Below are 22,144 nucleotides of genomic sequence, written 5' to 3' on the forward strand. Positions count from 1 at the left end.
GCAATCTTTTTTTTTCAACCCACTGAATTAAAGCTGAAAGTCTGTAGTTCAACTGCATCTGAGTTGTTTCATTTACAATTCATTGTGGTAATGTACAGAACCAAAATCAGAAAAAGTTGTCTCTGTCCAAAGATTTATGGACCTAACTGTATATGCTATTGCAAAGCTAAAAACACCTTAACAGCAATGTACTTTTGTTTTCCTTTCCTTCTTCTCTCATCACCAGCAGTGGAAGATTGCTGCAAACGTATTGTGAAAACTACAGAGATCAATATACCTGGCATTGCCATCAATTTATGGCTCACAGAAAAGAGAATTATGTATGAATGTGGACATTCTGCATGATACATATTCAATGTGCATTGTCCTTCACATCCACGTTTGACAAAAGTGAAAAATATAGACAGATTCATGCAGAATGGCAACACAGGTATTTAAAATGCTTGATACTGACAGTTTAGTGGTTGTAAGACTTTTGTAATATTTGTAGAAGCGCATGTTTTACTGGCTGCATAGAATTATACTGATTTGTTGCTGCTTGAAAGTCTCTCTTGCATTAGGCTCCAGGCTGAGAATTAATTTACAACTCTACCTCAAGTGATAATGCATTTTTTTTAAATTAAGTATCTCGCATTAAAAACTGCACAGTTTTAATTCATGTTTTTAAGCTTATTAAAAGATCATAATTAAAAAAAATACGCAGAAGTGCAAAAAATTTAAATAAGTAAGTGCTACACTAGCAAAAAAAGCATAGTGCTTCTCATGGGGGATCAGTCTTGGCTAAATATATTTTCTTCTGGATTTATGTAGAGCACATCTAATGATAGAGTGTAGAATTTAAAATAATATATTAAACATGTATATTAAACAGGAATTTTTCCTAGAAACTTTGGCAAATATGTCCTTGCCCTGGATTCGATAGAACGAAACAAAGCCTTTTTATTGATTATATTAGCTGTTATAGACAAAGATTACCCCTGCAATGTGGATAAAACATTCAGAGATTAAGTATTACCTTAACCATCAGGGAAATCTCAGTATGCCAAGATCAATTTGTACTTCTTTAAATAAATCATTTAGACACTTATGCCCACTAAAATTATAGCACTTTACAATATGCTTCATGTAATATATAATGCACAAATGCAATCCTTTGCCACATTTGCATTTAGGTTTGGTGCTATTTACAGATTACATTAAAGGAATAGTTCAGTGTGAAAATAAAAACTGGGTAAATAGATAGGCTGTGCAAAATAAAAAATGTTTGTAATATAGTTAGTTAGCCAAAAATATATAAAGGCTGGAGAGAACCCTTATGTAGCGATTCTGGGACAGATAGAGCGGATAATGACATGATTGAGGAAGAGTGAGGGAGTTAGAATGTGTGCAGGGGGTATAGGCAAGGGATTGTGGGAATTGTAGTGCCTAGAATAGGGGATAGGAAAAGGGGGAAGGGCTTAGGTATTAAATAGGAGCAGAAAAGTGCGGGAAGTCATTCCTACCTTGTAAGCATTGGGAAGTCAGCGTTTGCAGGATGGCACAGAGGAAGAGGAGCGACGTCCTTCAGGGGCTTCGGTCGGCGCTGGCAGGCCAGGAGGGGGAACAGCTGAGGAGGGAGCTGCTGGTGCTGCTGAGCTCCGTGCCGGCACCAACACCGGTGAGCAGCGGACCGACACGCACGACGAGGCGCAGGGCTAGGCCTCCGGATCGCCTTTCGCCGGATCCCAGTGGCAGCAGACGGCGCAGGAGGAGTCCCTCTCGGGAGCCGGGGCAGTCGGCCCAAGGAGCAGCGCGAGGCAGAGGCGGCAGCGGCTCCAGCGGACAAGTGCGCAGGCAAGTGGGGAGTAAGGCGGCGGGTCCCGGTGCCTTGGTTAAGGCTGTAGCGGGCTCCCGGGAAGGGCTGCGCAGTGGGGGGAGGAGTCGAACGGCCTGTGCACCGCATGAGGGCCAGGTGGTGGCGGCGCGTCTGGAGGATCCGGTCCCGGGCAGCTCCTCACCTGTGGAGTTTGGGGGTGCTAGTAGGAGTGACGACGGAGGATCCGGTGCTGGTGTGGCTAGGGGGACTGGGGCAGCTGCGGCACCTGGGGCCCGGATGGAGCATCGGCGGGTGGCGCCCCCTCTGGTGTTGCCGCGGGTTGGAGGAGATGACCCCCCTAGGAGAGGCAGGGGGATGGAGGCTGTGGACAGGGACAGAGGTGGTGGTGGCCCGTTGGACAGGCGGGGCGGCATGGGCTGTGAGTCTGCCGGGGGGCGGTCTCCGAGGGGGACTTCCCGTGGACGGGTGGTCCCTTTGGAACGGCGCGGGGGGCCCCGCAGCAGATCTGGGAGTCGCACTAGGTCCAGGAGCAGATCTCGCAGGGGTTGGAGCAGAGGGGACAGCGTACATCGGGACGGGCACAGGCGGGACAGGTGTGGTGGGAGGTCACCCACTCCAGTACGTGCTAGTTCCTCTCGCTCTTTCTCCCACTCTAGGTCCGTTGGTCGGCAGGATACTACAGGACACAGTGGCATGGCATCACGGGAGGCACGGTGCAGAAGTCGGGACAGACATAGGTCGCGGTCCCCGGAGTCCAGCGAGTCGGTTAGACAATCGGGCCTGCAGGATGGACCGTCCCGCAGGCCGGGTGGTGAGTCTTCAAGTTCTGCCACGGGGACAGCCGACACACGGGGTCTAATTATGGGGTTACAGGACTTACTGGCTAGGTGGGAGGCGGGGGAGCCCCAGGTAGGTGTGGCTAGGGTTTGGAGTCAGGGCAGGCTTGACAGTGACGGGGTCGTGACCCAGCGGGGGGATGCACCCTCAGTGGGCGCTTCAGTCAGCGCGGCTCCTGAGACTACCTCATCGGCTGCAGTGTCAGGGGAGGGTGCTGTGGCGCCAGGGGTCAGCAGTGTTGAGGGGCAGTTAGTTGCGGGGGTAATTCCTGAGGTGGCTCGGCAAGGGGCTTACGTGGCGTTTGCAGGCCCTTTAGGTGCTCATGTTAAAAAAGAGGTTAGGGAGAAGATTTGGAAAGGGGAGTTTGTGGAAATTTTTTCCCTTCTCCCTTTGGAAGAGGCAGTGGAGCTGAAGGAGGATGAGAAAAAGGATGGGAAGAAGAAGGAGGAGGAGCGCAACAAAAGATACAGGAAAATCCCTAAAACCTTTGGTAATTGGCTGAGGGCCTTTTGCATTCTTGGCAGTATTATTGGTGAGAAAACACCGGAGCATTGTTCCCCCCTTTTTTGTTATGTAGACGGGATCTGGGAAGCATACAGGGTGTATGGTGGTTTGGCTTGGTGGCGTTATGACGAGCAATTTCGTCAGAAGTTGGCAGCCAACCCAGGGATGGCATGGGATCAGCTGGATATGCCCTTATGGCTGCGGTTGATGACGGCACAGAAAACGTTGCCCTTTCAGCGAGGCGCCGGTGGGGTGCAGCAGGGAGCCTCCCCGGCGCTCCATAAACCTGGGTACTGCTGGCAATTCAATGAAGGGCAATGCAAGTGGGGAGGCTCATGCCGCTTTAAGCATGAGTGTTCCGGCTGCGGGGGCGCCCACGCTTATGCCAGGTGTTTTAGGAAAGGAAAAGGGGGGCCTAAGCCGGCCGAGGCTTCCAAAGGGGAAGACCCCAGTGAACCTCGGCGCGATGCGGCCTTGGTTAGACTGGTACGGTAGGAAGGGGGACGCTGAGCTTCTGAGGGACGGCTTCCAATGGGGGTTTCGGATACCATTCCATCCGAGACCTCGAGGGGCAGTTTATGGGAACCTTAGATCGGTGGCTGAGAACCCAGAGGTTGTATACCATAAACTTGTGACGGAGGTGGACCGGGGTCGAATTGCAGGTCCTTTTGCAGCCTCTCCATTGGAGGACTTACGGGTGTCTCCTTTGGGGGTGGTTCCTAAGAAGGAGCCTGGGAAGTTCAGGTAGATTCACCATTTATCCTACCCGAAAGGCACGTCAGTGAACGATGATATTGATGCAGATCTTTGTTCAGTTTCTTACACGTCTTTTGATCAGGCGCTGGCTGTAGTCAAGAAGGCAGGGCAGGGAGCGTGGTTGGCCAAGGCGGATATTGAATCGGCCTTCCGTTTACTACCTATTCATCCCGATTGTCATCATTTGCTTGGTTGTGCTTTTGACGGTTCGTTTTATGTTGACCTTTGTCTTCCCATGGGCTGTTCGATTTCGTGTGCTTATTTTGAGAAGTTTAGTTCATTTCTGGAGTGGGTGGTCCGCCGCAGAGCGCAGTCCCAGAATCTGGTACACTACCTTGATGATTTTTTGTGCATCGGTCCGGCGGGGTCGGATGAATGTGCGCACGTGTTGGAGGTGCTGCAGGAGGTGATGGAGGACTTTGGGGTCCCATTGGCACGGGAAAAAACGGTGGGTCCGGCGACCTGCCTTTGTTTTCTCGGCTTGGAAATTGATACGGTGGAGGGGGAATGCCGTTTGCCGCCCGATAAGCTCCGTGATCTCAGGAGCTGGGTGTGTCGGTTGGTAAACAAAAGAAAAGCTACAGTGAAGGAGGTTCAGTCGCTCTTGGGCAGGTTGAATTTTGCTTGCCGGGTGATCGTGATGGGCAGAGTTTTTTGTCGGAGGCTCGGTAAGTTGTTAGCGGGGGAGGCGGCCCCCCACCACCATGTACGGCTGACGAAGGAGGTTCGCAATGACTTGGAAATTTGGCGTCGGTTTCTGGATTCTTTTAACGGCCGGTTGATATTTCAGAACGCGGAGGCGACTTGCTCTGAATTGCAGTTGTTCACTGACGCTGTGGGGGGCGCTGGTTTTGGTGCCTTTTTGCAGGGGAAGTGGTGTGCTGAACGTTGGCCGGAGGAGTGGGTGGAATTGGGTTTGACGAAGAATTTATGTTTCCTGGAATTGTTTCCTATTGTGGTGGCCTTGTTTATTTGGGGTTGCGATCTGAGTAATAGGAAAGTGCTTTTTGTGTCGGACTGAACAAGCAGTCGGCTTCCTCGGCTGAGGTGGTGCGACTTTTGAGAGCCCTGGTGTTGCGTTGCTTGCAAATCAACGTTAGCTTCCGGGGGAGGCACCTTCCGGGGGTAAGGAATGTCATCGCTGATTCTTTATCTCATTTTCAGTGGGAGCGGTTTCGGCAGCTGGCTCCGGGAGCGGACGAGGCAGGATATCCCTTCCCAGTGGGTCTGTGGAGGATCGGGACAACCGACTTAGAAGATTGGTGAGGTCTTCAGTGGCGGCGTCGACTTGGGCCGCATATGGTAAGGTCTGGAAGGAATGGGAACAATTGGTCGATTGGGCAGAGGGTTGGAGTTCGTCAGACGGCAGGCGAGAACTTATGCTGTGGTGGGTGTACTGGATGGCGGAAACGGGTAGGTCTGCAGCTCAAATTGACAAAGGCAGGGCTGCTTTAGCGTTTTGGTTTAAGCTGAAGGGGTGGGTGGACTTGACTAAAGATTTTGTGGTGCGACAGGTGGTTAGAGGTTTAAAAAAGGGGAACATACGTTGCGACACCAGGAGGCCGGTGTCGGTTCCGATGTTGACTGATTTGTTGCGGGTTTTGGAGGGCATTTGTTTTTCTCAGTATGAAGTTCACTTGTTTCGGTTAGCTTTCCTTTTAGCGTTTTTTGGAGCTTTCAGGATTGGAGAATTGGTGAGTCCTAGCAAGCGGGTTTTAGGGGGGCTACAGAAAGCGGATGTTGAATTAGGGGTTGATTGGGTGGGAATATGGCTGAGACGAAAGAAAACGGATCAATTAGGTAAGGGGCGCAGAGTGGTATTGTACGCTTTAGAGGGGGCGTCACTCTGCCCCTTCGCTAGCTTGCAATGGTGGTTGGAAGTTAGCCCTTCAAGGGAGGGTCCGCTGTTGATTCACATGGACGGCACTCCTTTGACACGGTTTCAGTTTGTAAAGGTGTTCCGGTGGGGTTTGGCACAGATCGGCAAGGCGCCGATGGAATATGGCTCTCATTCTTTTCGTATAGGAGCGGCTACGGAAGCAGCGCGGTTGGGATTAGGTGAGGCGGTTGTGCGGCGTATTGGCCGTTGGGAATCTAAACGATTTCAAAGTTACGTTAGGCCTGAATTGATTTAATGGTTATTGGTTGGGGGGTTGGACTTTCCGTAACATATGTGGTTTTTTTTCTGTGGTGTTATTTGTTTACGGTGGGACTACGAGAGTATGGATCGTTGGCCACTCCTTCATTCGTTGGGCGGAACGGAGAGCTGCAGTTCGGAAGAAGAGTCAGCAGCTTGGTTTTCCGGAAAGTCACGTGGAATTTCAATGGTTTGGTTTTCCTGGATTGCTGTGGCCTGGTCTGTTCGACAGATTGGTGGCATTGCGGAATAGCGAAGCGCACCCCCATGTCCTGGTTTTGCATGTGGGCGGTAATGATATGGGGGTCATGAGCCAGAGAGACTTGGTGCGTCATATGAAGATGGATATCGACAAAATTCGTTCCTTGTTTGTAGGAGTTGTTTTGGTTTGGTCTGAGATGGTCCCTAGGTTGGTGTGGAGATGGGCGAGGGATCATTCTGCAATGGAGCGAAGCCGAGTTAAGTTAAACAAATTAGTTAGTGTTTTTGTAAGGAGGTCTGGTGGTGTAGTTGTACGGCACAAGGATCTTGAAGATGCAATGCCGGGGTTGTACAGGAGGGATGGAGTTCACTTGTCAGACGTGGGTTCGGATTTGTTTAATTTGGATTTGGCGGAGGGGGTGAAAAGAGCTCTTCAGCTGGTTGGTGGGGTGGCGCGGCCAGCATAAGTGTGGTCATGCAGGCAGCGCAGTGGCGTAGTGGGGTTGCCATAATAGGGAACCAAAAAGGGGGCAGTGCTGTCAAGGTGAGTTTGGTGTTGGATAGGCATGGGGCTAGGCTTGGAAAAAGGGTTCACCATAGGCAAGGAAGTAAGTGGCGGAAGCTTAGCCTTAGGTTGGAGATTGTGTTGTGATCTGGAGAAGTGTTGTTAATATTGGTTCATTGTTAATGCAGCCTTAAGCGGCTAGTATGTGTGTTTAAAACATATGTTAACATGATATGTATTTGTCATAATAATGTGATATATTGTATTGAGTAACGTTATAATAAGTTAAGCTGTTGTTGTATAATAAACTAAGCTGCGGCCTTTTCACCCAATAACTTGTGTTGTGTAATATCTGATGGGAAAGGGAAAATTACTGAATCGAATGATACGCAAATCATGAACAGATGTCTAATAAAACAGCCGGAATCCAACTTCCTGTTTTTCAGCTCTATAACTTTGAGCTAGTCAGCGACTTGAAGGGGGGCCACATGGTACATTTCTGTTCAGTGAGTTTGTAATTGATCCTCAGCATTCAGCTCAGATTCAAAAGCAACAGATATGACCCATGTGGCCCCCCTCAAGTCTCTGATTGGTTACTGCCTGGTAGCCAGTCAGTGTAAACCAAGAGAGTTGAAAAGCAAGAAGTAGTGTTCTGACTGACTTGTTATACATCAAATAACTCTAGCCTTTATACATTGCATTTTTGGCTAACTAACTATATTAGAAACATTTTTTATTTTGCACAGCCTATCTATTTACCCAGTTTTTATTTTTACACTGAACAATTCCTTTAAGAGATTTATTTGTGACTGGTTAGCTTGTATACATACTGTACTTAAAAGTGAAAAGTTAGTAACTAGCGTGAGAAGCCATTTGTACATTATAAGGAAGTCTGAATTATCAAAGTGAAAATTTTTTAAAAAATAAAAATTTGTGCCTAAAATTTCAAGTGAGATAAAAAATTTTTTTTTTTTTATCTCCAGAGACATAGCAATTCTTTTTATAATTGGTTTTACATAAACACACAAGCCTAGCTAGAACAACTCAATAAATACCGAACAATTGTAACCCAGAGGAAATAGACCACTGCAATTTTCCCGCCGATAACAGCATGGATGTCCAAGAAGGACAAAATCTTTTAAGTTTGATCTGACCAAAAATATCTGATAACATGGTTATTCTTCATACTTTTTATGAAGAACTTATCTCCTCCTTTCCTGTTACACTTCACATCACCGTTACCACACAAAACAGCTTACTGAGGAGCACAATATTATTTTCCCCACTCTTTGATTATACTATAAACAGTTTTAAAATGTTGTTTGCTGAGCCTTCCGAAGAGCTAAGCCAAAATCCAAGTCCAATATGTCTACTGCAAATAGTTATACACTCTTCTTACAATGAATTGAGTCTCCCAATCCCCCTTAAAAGTGTATAAGCAAATAAGGTGCACAGCTCATACTGTATGAGAAATCAAGTAAAAATGTATTAAAGATTAGCTACTGTATACATCTTTAATAAACTTATCAATGTTCGCATGATGGTACTGAGTGAGCTCTCTAGAGGAATTTATTTGCTTTTACAGTTTCATAAATAAAAAAAAAGACACTGAAATATTAGTCATTCTCCCCACAGTTCACTCTGTCCTAACCCTTTTTTAATGTTTAGTCTCTCCACTGGCAGACTACAAACAAAAGACTGCACAGAAAATGGCAATCAAAGTAAGCCCAATTTGATACTTAAAGAAAAGTTATAATGTGACACACTACATTTATCATGATATCAGACAGTAGAACAAGCTGTTATAACAAATGAAGGGAAACTGAACCAGCTGATACCTGTTATCTTTTATAAATCACAAAGCTACAAAATATTTCTTTGTCTTTAATGGTAGTTTAATTACTAGATGGATCCTACAACACCAACAACAACACACAAAAACAAGCAAACAAAAAAGGTTTCCTTCTCTAACGACACTGTAAATCATCTCCCAGCTTACAAAGATGCTTTCACTGGTCATATTAAATGAGCTGATCCTTTGTCATGAAAGCGGTTACCTCATTTTTTTCCTCTTACCACATTGTGAATCCTATCTTTTAATGGACGAAGACAAAGAATCATCATGTCTCTCAAGCAATTCCTCAGAAGACTGTGATCTTTTAAGTGAGTGTTCATGTTTAGCTTGTTCTTCAGTCTCAGTACAGGATTCCATCATGTTAAATCTGCCAGAAGTTATATTATAGGGTAATGGTCCTGAATCATCAATAGTGCTTTTTCTTTTCTCCTGTATATTGATATTCTTTTGCTTTGATTTTTTTTTCTGTTGCACAACCTGGTACTCGTCATTTGCTGGGGTTGCTGGTTTATGAGGCAGCTCTTGCTTAAATGGCATCTCAACAACTTTATCAGTCTTCTGGATAACTTGGGAAACAGCTTTAGTTGATGTCTTCAACCAGTTCTGTATCAATAAATTAATTTAGTGCCTCATTTATTTTTTCCCAAGATCCAGCTCTTCCTCAACCCTATGAGAAGTATTAGAGCAGCTGCTGACAGTCCTTCTTAGTGTTTCCCATGCTGTTACATTGTGAGTTTCTGATCTTATCACAGCTGTAGGCAAGGTGCATATTTGATCCACACTTATAGCAGGTTTTGGCCTGGCCAGAATAATAACAGACACCATTATCAGAACCAATGAAAAACCTATGGGGCAAATGTTGTGTTCTACCTCCATCTAGCAACAGTCTGACTTTAATTTTCCATCCATAAATCCAATAATCTTCATCATCAAACATTCTCTGAGGCTTGTTAAGGTATGTATTAATGTGTGTGCTCTCATACAGATCCCATACTAATCTGATACTGACACAGTGTCCTGTAACATGATCTTTGTCTGATAATGCAGAAGTGTTAATAAAGTTTTGTCTTCTTGAAGCAAAAGAAACATGGTGTCTGTGTGCAGTTTCTCCTCTGTCTAAAAGAAAGCTGCAGGCTAATGTGAGATCGAGCTACCAGTTATCCCATCTCTTAAGCACAATGGCAACAGAGGCTCTTCAAGAACCTGACATTGTTTCTTAAAAGGGATTCTGGCATGATTTGTTGGTGTAGTTTTTGTTTCTAAATTACACTGAACACCAAGTATATTATTTTTTAGTTGTAATATTGGTGTGTAGGCAGCCAACGCAGGTCATTTTGCCTGGTCATGTGCTTTCAGAAAGAGCCAGTGTTGCACTATGGAACTGCTTTCTGATAGGCTATTGTTTCTCATATTCAATGTAACTGAAGGAGTCACAGTGAGACATGGATTTTTAGTATTGAGTGCTGTTCTTATATCTACTAGGGAGCTTTTATCTGGTTACCTTCCAATTGTTCTGCTTATGGGCTGCAGGGGGAGAAGGGAGGGGTGATATCAATCCAATCTGCAGTGCAGCAGTAACGATTGACTGAGCACAAGTCACATGACTGGAAGCACCTGGGAAACTAACAACTTATCTAGCCCCATGTCAGATTTCAAAATGAAAAGTAAAAAATCTGTTGGCTCTTTTAAAAAACAGATTTAAGTGAACCTAAGATGGTATCATCCCGCCTATGTAATTTAGGAAGTAATTGCTGTCAAATTGGTGGTGGGGGGTGGCTTGACACTACAAGATGAGTAAGAAACTTAGTAGGCTGCAGATCCTGTGAGGAGGTGTATGTAGAAACACGGAGCACGCGTTTTGTGGCTATCCAGCCACTTTCTCAAAAGCTTTTGAGAAAGTGGCTGAATAGCCACGAAAGGTGTTAAACCTATGGTTCTCTAACTGTTTCTATCATGATGTTCCGATTTTAATGGATCAATACATTTTTGGATTTTTATTAATACTTTTGACTTCATTCCTGTGGTGCTCCATGTTTCTACATACAAGTTTGACTATGGAGTTTTGTCCGGGTACTTTTCCAATACGTGATGCACACAGAGGAGAAGTTACACATCGTGGTGCTCCCAGGTAATTAATTAATTGGACTGTTCAGCCTGTGAGGAGGTGGACAGTCTCAGATGGGACCTTAGATAGGAGGCACAAACAAGGCTTCAGCCAGGGCTTAGAGCCAGTTCTCTTGCAGGATAAATGGCACTGATTTACTACGGTTTAATGTAACAAATGTAACTAGCATGTGTGTTAACATTAAGGGGGTTATTTACTAAAACTTGAATTTATCTAATATTTTTATTAAATCAAGCTCAACCAAACTCCCATGCATGATTTTATTTTATTTATTAATAAAATAATTAGAAAAGTTGGGTCAGGAAAAAAAAATAAAATCAAGTGGAATCACCTGAAAACCTCAAATTTTTTGGATTATCGGGGTAAAACCACAATATCTGTAATTAGAATAGGGACATCAGCCATTGACTAACCTGCAAAACTACAAGTTAAAATACTTTGTTGACCTGACCTCACTAAAGACCACATTATCCTATAGAAAAACTAAGCGATAAGATAACTCAAATATTTGTTTTAGTGTGATAAAGCTTGATTATTGAATTTTGAATTTTGAAAAACAAAAAAAAGACCTGACACTGAATATTTAGCATCTACGAACTAAGAAATGTTAACGTATATTAAAAATCAAGAACAGAAAAAGCTCACGGTGGATGCAACTACTGAGGAATGGTGGCATGTTTTAATGTAACCCCCTCCCCAATCACCACCACATAGTTTCTCATTGTTTCTTGTCTACTAAGTATGCCCAGGAGCAGTAACGCCTATCAGTAGGTAGCATTTACTGTCTCATGTTTAAAAGCAAACATCTTAGTGGTTGCTATGAGTTACTGCTCCTTGGCAAACATAGGGGCAAATGGGCCAAAAATTCGCCAGCGACGGCTTCCCAGTCATCGCAACACTTTGCCAGGCGTAAATTCGCTAGGGCAACGCTAATTCCCTAAAGTGCAAAGTTGCGTCCAAGGAGTCGAACACTGGCGAATTTTTGCTAGCGTTACTTTGCCAATCAAATCGAAGATGTGCTAACGTTGCCTAATTTGCATATGGCAGGAAATTATAAATTTACATGGACGTATATGTTGCAGGAAAATACATTACATTACACAAGTCCAGGGAACCTTATTAAATAAAATAGAGTTGTTATAATGCCCTACACATGAGCCCAGTGTATAGTTTATGTTCCACCCAGTTACCCGAAAATTTACAGACCTTTTCAGGCTATGACTCAGAAAAAAGGAAAAGTCGTCAGCGTTTTTTGCGACTTAGAAAAAAATTGCACTAAAATTGAGGAAGTCCTATGCATTCCATTGCACTTCGCCAGTGCTGACTTTGCCCACATCGCATGACTTTGGCAGGCGTAAATTCGCCTGGACAACACTAATTCACAAAGATTTGAAGTTGCACACATGGTAACGAACGCTGGCGAAGTTGTCTTAGTGAAAATACACCAGCAGTTCGAAGTTATGCTAGCATTGGCTAATTTGCATATGGCTTGCAGTTAAAGTACAATGGCCGTATATGCTGCAGCAAATACATTACACTACACAAGGCCAGGGAACCTTAATAAAATTATATAAAGGTGTTATAATGCCCTGCAAATGTGCCCACAGTTTAGTTTAGGTGCCATATGTTATCAAATATAGGGGGAAGGAGGGTGCCCCAAAAAAAATGTTCGATCTTTTTCAGTCTATCACCCTGTAAAAAGGAAAAGACGCCAGCATTTTTTGGGACTTAGAAAAGATTTCAACTTTTTTTTGAGGAACTCCTATCTACTCTATTGCACTTTGCTTGGTCTGAGGTGGCGAAGGCAAGTCTGGCGATAGAGGTAACGGTCAGTAAAATCAAAAATGTAGTGAATTTGCAAAGTAAAGCTCTTTCGCCAGAGTGAAAATTCGCAAGACGTTAGAGTCGGAAGTTGCACCAGAGTCTATCTCCCTGGCGAAATTACGCCAGCGACCGTTAGTAAATAGGTGAAGTGCCAAAATGATGTCATGCTGGCGAATTTTCGCCAGTGTTAGACACTTTGCCCTTTAGTAAATTTCTGAGTCATGTTTAGAATAAACAGGGACCTATCCTCCCCAATCAGTATGTTACAGGATGATTCTTGTATGCATCATTAACTACACAGCATGGCTAGAATTTCCCTTATGTGTGTTTATTAAACCTCCTAAAAGTGTATTGTATCACACTAGACGCTGTTAGTCTCACCAGTACCACATATAAAGTACCAACTACACCTTTTCTTTGTTATTTCAGTATCACCCTATCAGTACCTCCCCTGCCACTAGTCGCTGAGTATACACACATATAGCCGCAAATTTTCGCGGGCGGCGAAACGCGCAAATTCACCGCGAATTCGCGCCTGGCGAATAAATTCGCCCATCACTAGACGTCATACACACAAAATGACCCGTCATTAATTGTCCATTTGTATAAGGCATTGTAAAATAAGTATGTAATCTCATCACTCGGTGTAATCTCATCACTCAGTGATATATATATATATATATATATATATATATACATACATATATAGCAGGTAAGAGGTGATGGCACTCACAGGATTTGCAGAAAAAAACAACTTGGAGATGAAAATAAAAAAAGTTTATTAATCCAACGTTTCGGTCCCACACAAGGACCATTCTCTAGGAAACACAGTGCAGTGACAGAATACACAATTTATAGCCAAAGTGAGGCTAAGTGATCATAAGACCCATCCACATTGCTGACATTATCGTGATGACACATCGTGAGAATAAAAACACTGGTTATAACACCGGGTCCTGAATGTTGTTACCCTTAAAAAGGCCAACTCTAGTGTTGAAGTGCCCCAATCTGGGGGTCACAGGGTGGCCAGACAACCATGGCATCCAAATGCCCGTTACAGTAGAGGTGGGCGAGCCCATGGTGGGCATCAGATTAAGACAAACCACACATAACACTCCCCTTCCTGTAGGAGTGACATATGGACCTCTAGCCATTAGCTATGGACTTATATGCACAAATGCCAATTACCCTAACAGGTATAATGGCTGTATTAACCAGCAGTGCCTATACTTGAGGCCTACAAGGGCTGGAGTAAATGCCTATGAGGCCCAGGATGGGCCAACACATTGGCAAAGGCTTTAGGACATGAGGTCACACTAAGTGTGTGTTTGTTATTTATGCCTGCCCACATACATGTACACCAAAATGGTCCGATACAGCTCCCAACAATGTAGCTAGTGCATAGAGTGCCTTGACCATGAGTCAACACCAGGAACCTCTTACATTTGTTCTAAACCAGGTGAGTATAAAAACAAAAGTGTGGGTTAGCCGGGAAATCAAAAATCAACATGCACAAAGTTACATGGTCAAACCAATAGACTAGAAATCCGGACCACTCAGTAGACAGCGACACGTGATGCAATCCAGACACCTGTAGCATCCTAGTTTCTTTTGTGTGGAGAGCGAATTAGACTGACCAGACGTATGTCCCTTAAAGTTAGTGACCATCAAAATGTCTTTGAGGTTTCTAATCCGTCTGTACCCCATCATTGGAGTGGGTGACTGGAATAGGGACAAAGAGTCACCATAGAAATCATAGGCCAATTCAATTTGATCTCCTTGGACAGAGTATTAGCTGCGACTGAATACATAGTAGTGAAAATCAGTGGAACAAGGTCCTTTGGCTTGGTGGCATCCCTACTGAGTAAAGAGGCCTGCGTCTTTAGCATGGCCTTGTTAAGTTGTATGTCAAGAAGATTCCACGAGTAACCCCGCTCCAGAAATTTATCATACATATTCTGCAGTTGAGCCCGAGCTAAGTGGTTGTCGCTGTTGTTCCTGGTGACTCTCACAAATTGGGAGTACGGGATATCCCTCACCATGGCCAGGGGGTGGTTGCTGGATGCATGGACCAAGGAATTACAATCCGTCAGCTTGTGGAATAGCTTGCACATGGTGGCACAGCGTCAATTTGATGGGGGGTGTCCAAGGCATTTAGGTTGTAATGGAAGTCCTTCAAAGCCTGTTCACTGTAATTTCACACAAGAAACAGATCGTCAATATAGCGAAAATAAGATAAGATGGAGGACCCCAGGAGTGGTAAGATGTTAGCTGTCTCAAAACTCAACATGAACAGGTTAGCATATGACGGTGCTAGGGCACTGCCCATTGCGGTCCTGGAGATCTGTAGGTAAAAGGAATTCTTGAAGCTGAAAAAGTTCCGGGTTAGTGTTAGTTCAAGCAAATGTAATAGGAATTCACTGGGTACGTTGTCAGCCCTGGATGTAAGTAGAGCTCTCATGCAGGCCTCAATACCTTGATCATGTGGAATCACCGTGTACAGACTCCATAACGGCTAGGAGGCAATCTGGTGGGATGTTACCAAGATCATACAATTTTCTGATTACATGTGTGGAGTCCTGTGTGTAAGATGGCATTGCTGTTACGTGAGACTGTAGGAATGAGTCAATGAAAGTGGATACTGGCTGGTACAATGAACCCACTGCTGAAATGATAGGCCTGCCCGGGGGTGCTGACAGAGATGTGATGGGGGTCCCTGGGTTCTCTGTCTGCATGTAGTGTAGGGTGCTGGTGTCGATCCAACCCGCCCCATGTGCCATAAAAAGATAGCTATCCCACTCCAGTTTGAATTTGTGAGTGGGGTCACCATCCAAGGGTCTGCATGTGGATGGTAATATATCTACATATATAAATATATATATACTAAACAGGATCCGGTACAGAGGGTGGTTATTAATGGTGCATTCTCTACTTGGAATAAGGTTCTTAGTGGGGTCACTCAGGGCTCTGTGTTGGGCCCACTTTTATTTAACTTGTTCATCACTGTAATGATGTAGGGGAAGGTATTGTAAATAATGTATCAGTGTTTTCAGATGACACAAAACTATGTAGCCTAATTAATTCCATCTAGGATGTGACATCCTTGCACCAGGATCTTGAAAAACTCCCAATCTGGGCAGCTAAGTGGCAGATGAGAGTCATTGTTGTTAAATGTATAGTCGTGCACCTGAAATGTAAAATTATGCAAGCCACTTACAGTTTAGCATTAATGGGACTGCACTAGGCAATTCCATAATGGAAAAGGACCTTGGAGTTGTTGTAGATAATAAACCGGGCTTTCAGTCAGCAGCATCAAGGGCAAGCAATGTATGGAAAGTCTAAGCTATGAGTAAAGACTGGTCAAGTTGAGGTTGCTCACGTAGAAGAAGCGATGCTTAAGGGGGGATCGGTTAACTATATATAAATATTTAAGGGGATCGTACAATAACCTCTTTAATGCTTTATTTACCAGTATGTCAATCTAGTTAACAAAAGGACAGCCATTCTGAATAGAAGAAAGGAGGTTCTGGCTAAATATTTGGATGTGAAATTCTCTCCCTGAATCAGTCATACTAGTTGTTATGTTACACACAACTTGTCTTTATATTGTTGTTCTTTATATTGTTGTGTGCTGCATCTTTCTCTATTTGTCCTTTACCCCTCCCTGTTGTCCAGGAAGCTACTATGACCCTTAACCCCCCCCCCATCTTCAACAGTTTTCCAGTGTTCAGTTAACAGCTGCTTAATAGTTGCTCTTCAACTGCCTAACCAATCCTGGTGAAAGAAATGTTCTCTGACCTACTGGTCTGATCTATGTATGGGAGACTTTCTTTAGTTCTGGAATAAACTACAGTAATATCTGCATACTCGTGTTGGTCCAGTTGAGTTCAACTGTCTGTGGAGATCTGCTAATAACAGTGAGTAGTGTCCTGTAAAGGTCCTGGCCCAGATCTAAGGAAACTATCACTAAGGACAGTAGGTTGAAACAGAACACTAGCTGATACATTAGATAGCTTTAAGAAGGGAATGGATGATTTTTTAGCAAATGAGAGAATACAAGGTTATGAAAGATAGCTCATAGAACAAGTGGATCCAGGGACTGGTCCGATTGCCATCTTGGAGTCCGGAAATAATTTTCCTCCCTCTGAGACAAATTGGAACTGCTTCAAATGGGTTTTTTGCCTTCCTCTGGATCAACTTGCAGTTAGTCAGGTTATACTCTATATAGACTTAAAAGGTTGAACTTGATGGACATATGCCTTTTTTCAACCTAACTTACTATGTTACTATGTAAAACATGTAAAACATGACATTTTGACAGCACTTAGGGAACTACAGTTCTAAGTAATTGAATCTAATTGGCTAATTGAATCTCCATGTTTCTGCATTTCCCCTATCTTGATTACTCTGTCTCCTGGATTCATACTTTGTGCAACTGGATTCAGAGGGGACTGGGAAGGTGACATTGTAACCCAAAGACATTATTTAATCAGACAGGAAATTAAAGTTTACTGTATAAAATCCTAATCAAGACTTCAGTGATGTTTTCATGAAAATAGCTAACGATGTTAAATAATATACAGTAGTTATATAGATGATGTATTCTATTAATAGTATAACTATATTCAATAGGCACCCCAGTACCATATAAGATGTAAAACAAACCTGCCAGCCCCCATATTATATCACTTTCATCCATTTGAAGTAAATTATACAGTATGGCTAAGAGGTTGGAGGAGTATATAAACTAGGAAAGGGGATGGTGGGTGAGATAAAGAATTATGGGGAAGCTAGGGTAGAGGGGGTAGTGGGATTAGTAAGGGGTCACGTGGGAGGAGTAAAGGGGGGCATACAGGTTACTAACTAAGGAGGTCCCTCTGTTACAAGGAAAATAGGCTAATACTAACTCAAGATATAATTCTCCACTAAGTAATGCACATTTCAAAAGGAAATATAGTACCCTCTGCTAGCAAATGCATGGAGTTTGCCAGGGTAAAATGGGAGACTTAGAGTTAATTGCATGCTCTAAAAATTATGATATAATTGGTTTCACTGAGACCTGGTGGGATGAAACATGTGACTGAACTGTAAAAGGGTGGAGGAGTGTGTTTGCATGTAAAACCTGAATTAAATTCATGCACTAAAGAAATAACCATAAAGAGGATCACTGCTCCTGAGGCCACCCCTTTAGACTAGAGGAAAATAACTTTCATTTGAAGCAGCGTAGGAGGTTCTTTACAGTGAAGACAGTGAGATTGTGGACAGACATAATATCTAGTGATGGGTGAATTTCTCCCATTTCACTTCACTGCGAAATTTTCAAAATGGGTGAAAAATTCACAAAACGCAATGCCGGAAACATTTGACACGCTTTAAAGTCAATGGGCGTCTGTTTAATTGTTATCAGTGTCAAAATTGGCGCCGGTATAAGAAAAAAAAACTTTGACGCCAGGCGAATTTCGTGAATTCGTGCCTGGTGAATAAATTCGCCCATCACTAATAATATCAAAGGTTATTGTGATACTACAGACTTATAGATAGTATATAAATGGGAATATATAATTTATGTAAGGTTATGGAGGGTTGTGTATGGATGCTGGGTTTCATTTGGAGGGGTTAAAAGTGATTTTAATGTGGATTTAGCTATGTAACTATGTAATAGCCTTTTTTCCCACAGTCACTTCTTATCTCCCAGATGTTCTCTATGCCCCCCCCCCATTATTAACTTTTATTACATTCCCCACCATTGACCCTTAAGTAGAATGCAACTACTGTAAAATAACACAGTGGGATCAATTTATCAAGACTGGCCAAATTTGACATTCAGCAGTAACCTATGGTAAACAATCAGTAATTTGTTTTTTCTCAGCCGTTGTAGAATACTGAAAGCAAAAATTTGTTGGTATGACTGGAGCAAATATAATTATAATTTAACAAAGCACAATGAAAAATAGATCATTCAGTTGTGTTATTTGATATGTGTATGAATGTATGTATTTCCAACCCTGAACAGATGTCTGCCACTATTAAAACAATAATACAAGAAAATATACTTACTTAAGCAAAAATCGAGAACTTAATCAACTCTCATTTCACACATTCAATTTAAAATATATTACTGTTAAGGCTGGAGGATTGCAAATCACACTGATTGTGGATCAGTACCAAGATATGTTGTCAGCATATGTATCAATCAGAATATACATTACAATCAGTATCTCTGTCATTGCCATTAAATGACTAAAAGCAGATGTACTTTTAGCTATTTAGCATTTTGAAAAATTTTTTTTACTTTATGAAGAGGGACATCCTGCAATTGTATCCTAGCTTTGCAAAAAAAGCTGATAAGGAAAATTAATTTAAAACAAATATTGCAATGTCTGCTTTCAGCAGTTATGCCTAAACCTACATTAATGGAAGTTTGTAATGAGATGAGCTGTTTGCCTCAGCATAACAAAATGTATTCTTGGCTACTGGATATTCAGTTTAATAAAATTGCCATGGTTCCTAGCGATGGTGGAACACAAAACTGCTTCTCAACAGGGAAATAGAGATTATATTCACCATAAACCTTGCTAAGTCAAATTGCCAGAAATTATGATGGACAAAAGAAAGATTTCTAAAACTTATATCTTACTGTACATATTAGATTAGTGTACTAGCATCTCATGGCAGAGTGCCTTACATTCACCCTTATCTTTACTCCTAGTTTAATAATTTTTTAATTCTGAAGAATTAAGAATCAATGTTTCTGAGAATACATAATTTATTATTATTAGCATCGTGAATAAGGTGCCAAAAGTCTGGACATATATCACACAATGATATACAAAGTGTGTAAGAGTATGCTTGCATTAAAAGTCTGGTTACAAATTGCCTATAATTTTGATGTATGAGATTTAAGGGGTTATTTATCAAAGGTCAAATTTTAGAGTTGAATGAACTCAAATGAACTCACAAATCGAATGTTTTCTAATTTAAGAAAAAACTCGAATGGAAAAAACTTAAAAACTCTCTGAATTCTGCATCTAGCTTATTCATGATAGCCACACGTCTATCTGGCAAAGGTCTGCTGGTTTGGCAACATTGAAGATCTTTTTTCATATGTTAAGGTTTAGGTTGTTTGTTGATTTGTTGAGTGTAGATTTTTTTACTTTGGTAGCATGGACAAGTTAATAAATCTGCATTTACTGCCTAAATAGTCTCCCAAAATAATCTATATTAAAAGAATATACTGATGCTTGATACCTGACTTTGTTCATTCACATTTTTCTGTCTTGTAGATAGTTACATGTGAGTTGAAAAAAAGCAAAACGTCCCCTTTTAACAAGCCTAGGGACTATATTGTGTTTCCAACAAGCTACAGTGTATTAGAATACATTGTACTCTAGGGGCTTCTGTTAGTGTTTATTTTATGTATTTATTTTGCTGTTGCTGAACATTCAACATCTAATGGTGACCTTTACTATATGCAAACAATATTTTAGTAGTAAAACATCCCTTAAATAAGTATATTTAAAACGACTATTACTTTTCTTCTGACCTTTATTGTTTATTTGTTATAGATATATACACAAGAGTTCTATTAAATCATGCAAACCATTTACAGTACACAGCTCATTAGCAAAAGTATAGAACATTATTAAAATGCATGTGTCAGGGAGTTCACATTTACTTATTAATAAAAAAAATTAAGGATATTTAACAGTATAACATTAACAATTATTTTGAAAGGTTTAGTTCATTTAATTGCATTGGATAGGATCATTTATTGTATATTCTATAATGTAATTAATTAGTTCATCAGCCTATGTAAAAAGAGACTCATCCCAACCATTAATTATTTCACTTGGACTAAACTCCATGATTTTGTAATGATAACTTGACTGTATTTATTGTGAAAATCCTTTAGTAACAATTTAATTTATTTGAGGGAACTGCAATGGGAGGAAATATGTTATTCTCAAAGGCATTTAAACTGTACAATGTATACAATCATTCTGCCCTTTTTATCCTTTATGTCTTTTGTATTCTGTCCCTGATGAAGACCACCAATGGGGTCGAAACGCGTAGGGCTATTTGCTGATATGTACATTTTTGATACAATACATTTTTGACTTTTTACATAGTGTGTAATCCTTATATTTGCTTTGTACTCTATCTAAAGAAAAATCCCAATACCCCAACCTTGACAGTCTACCTTCATGGTATAAATCCATCAACCCCTGTCTTAAGGGGAGGTCTATTGTGCACTGATATTTTCTATCGGAATAATATCCTCTGCTCTCATTCTATAAGGTCCACTATCCATATAAAACAACCACAACCTTGATAGTCTACCCTCATAGTTTAAATCCCCCATTCCTCTTACAAACTCAGTTGCACATCTCTGTACTCTCTCCAATTAATTAATATCATTCTAATATCATCATCAAGGGCTGGAGGCCAAAACTGCACAGTATACTCAAAGTGAGACCTTACCAGGGACTTATAAAGATGCAAGTTTCCCTTGCACATCATACCCATGACTTTACATTCTGAGCATGCAGAGTCTATATGACCAGGCAACAATCCCCTTACATGGCTTTTTGTGGCTAAATCATAGAAAACCCTTATAAAGACACTGTCAGGGTTCTTAAATATAATATATATTAGAAACCATATGGCCTCATACTGTTTACTTGAGTATCCTGTTAAATGGGAAATATACTGTACATTAAGATGTCAGCATCTTAAACTATGATTTATTTTTGGTTTGAAATTCCTTCAGCTCCAACAAAACCTTAAAACCTGTTGCTGAGAGATTACCCTACAGCATTTTATGTATGGTAATAGGCAACTCAAAATGTACTAAGATTATAAAATATATTACCATTATACAGCTGGCTCACCCAAGTACTAGTCTGGACTCTGTGCTTTTAACTCATATAATTGGAAGCCAAATTTATTGAAAAATAAAATATGCAAAGTGCATCTTGAGAAAGTGTAGCCTTTGACTGGACATTCGAAATGTCTCAGTGGCTGAATAGTAATGTCATTCATTATACATGACTAAAATCATTACATACATACATAACAGTAAGCAGAGCAGAAATATCTACAAGCATTTTATTACAGTCTAGAACATGATTATGGTTTTCTCGGTTTTTTCATTGCATGATGCCAAATGTATTTAGCACTTATATTAACAATTCTCCAAATGTGCAAATCTAAATTAAAAGTGCAATGCAGCTTCATATAAAATATATTTTAGATATGTAATAAATGGTGCAACTTTGCTACACATTTAATCTACTAAGCACTGTCTATAGATGAGTAGATGATGGAGTAACTTAGTCATAATGAACAGAGAAAATATTTTAGGACTTTACTAGGCAAAGCAGTTTTTAGCAAAGAAAAATCTTGTTTCACAGTAAGTCATATGTTATGCTGCAGTAAATGTAAAATCACATTATAGATGAAAAAGATACAGTCAGTTAAATCTCTTTATTGAAGTACCATTAAGCAGTTACTGGAAAAGAAGATTCAAACTGCCATCAATATTTTGCACACTTGATAAAGGGCCAACGCCCGAAACATTTTGT

The 22,144-nt window shown here is 41.6% G+C and overlaps 2 protein-coding genes across 3 annotated transcripts in view; one reads left to right on the plus strand and one right to left on the minus strand.

Moving 5' to 3' along the window:
• cdh12.L (cadherin 12, type 2 (N-cadherin 2) L homeolog) overlaps nucleotides 1–22,144 on the minus strand; it is a 579,800-nt gene that overhangs the window by 250,323 nt on the left and 307,333 nt on the right. The gene's annotated exons all lie outside the window — the stretch shown is intronic.
• Nucleotides 1,398–7,088, plus strand: LOC108719089. Its single transcript, XM_018267702.2, has 2 exons — nucleotides 1,398–2,627; nucleotides 5,078–7,088. Exons 1-2 carry the CDS (start codon nucleotides 1,535–1,537, stop codon nucleotides 6,046–6,048), a joined length of 2,064 nt encoding a protein of 687 aa, XP_018123191.1. The 5' UTR covers nucleotides 1,398–1,534; the 3' UTR covers nucleotides 6,049–7,088.

The sequence above is a fragment of the Xenopus laevis genome, chromosome 6L (assembly GCF_017654675.1).
Source record: "Xenopus laevis strain J_2021 chromosome 6L, Xenopus_laevis_v10.1, whole genome shotgun sequence".
NCBI lineage: Eukaryota > Metazoa > Chordata > Amphibia > Anura > Pipidae > Xenopus > Xenopus laevis.

What these genes read in the sequence shown, in the direction of transcription:
- LOC108719089 (XM_018267702.2), top strand. Translation starts at nt 1,535, where the DNA reads ATGGCACAGAGGAAGAGGAGCGACGTCCTTCAGGGGCTTCGGTCGGCG. An exon ending in ACCGTCCCGCAGGCCGGGTG is followed by an intron (nt 2,628 to 5,077) that starts GTGAGTCTTCAA and finishes TCTCATTTTCAG; the next exon opens with TGGGAGCGGTTTCGGCAGCT.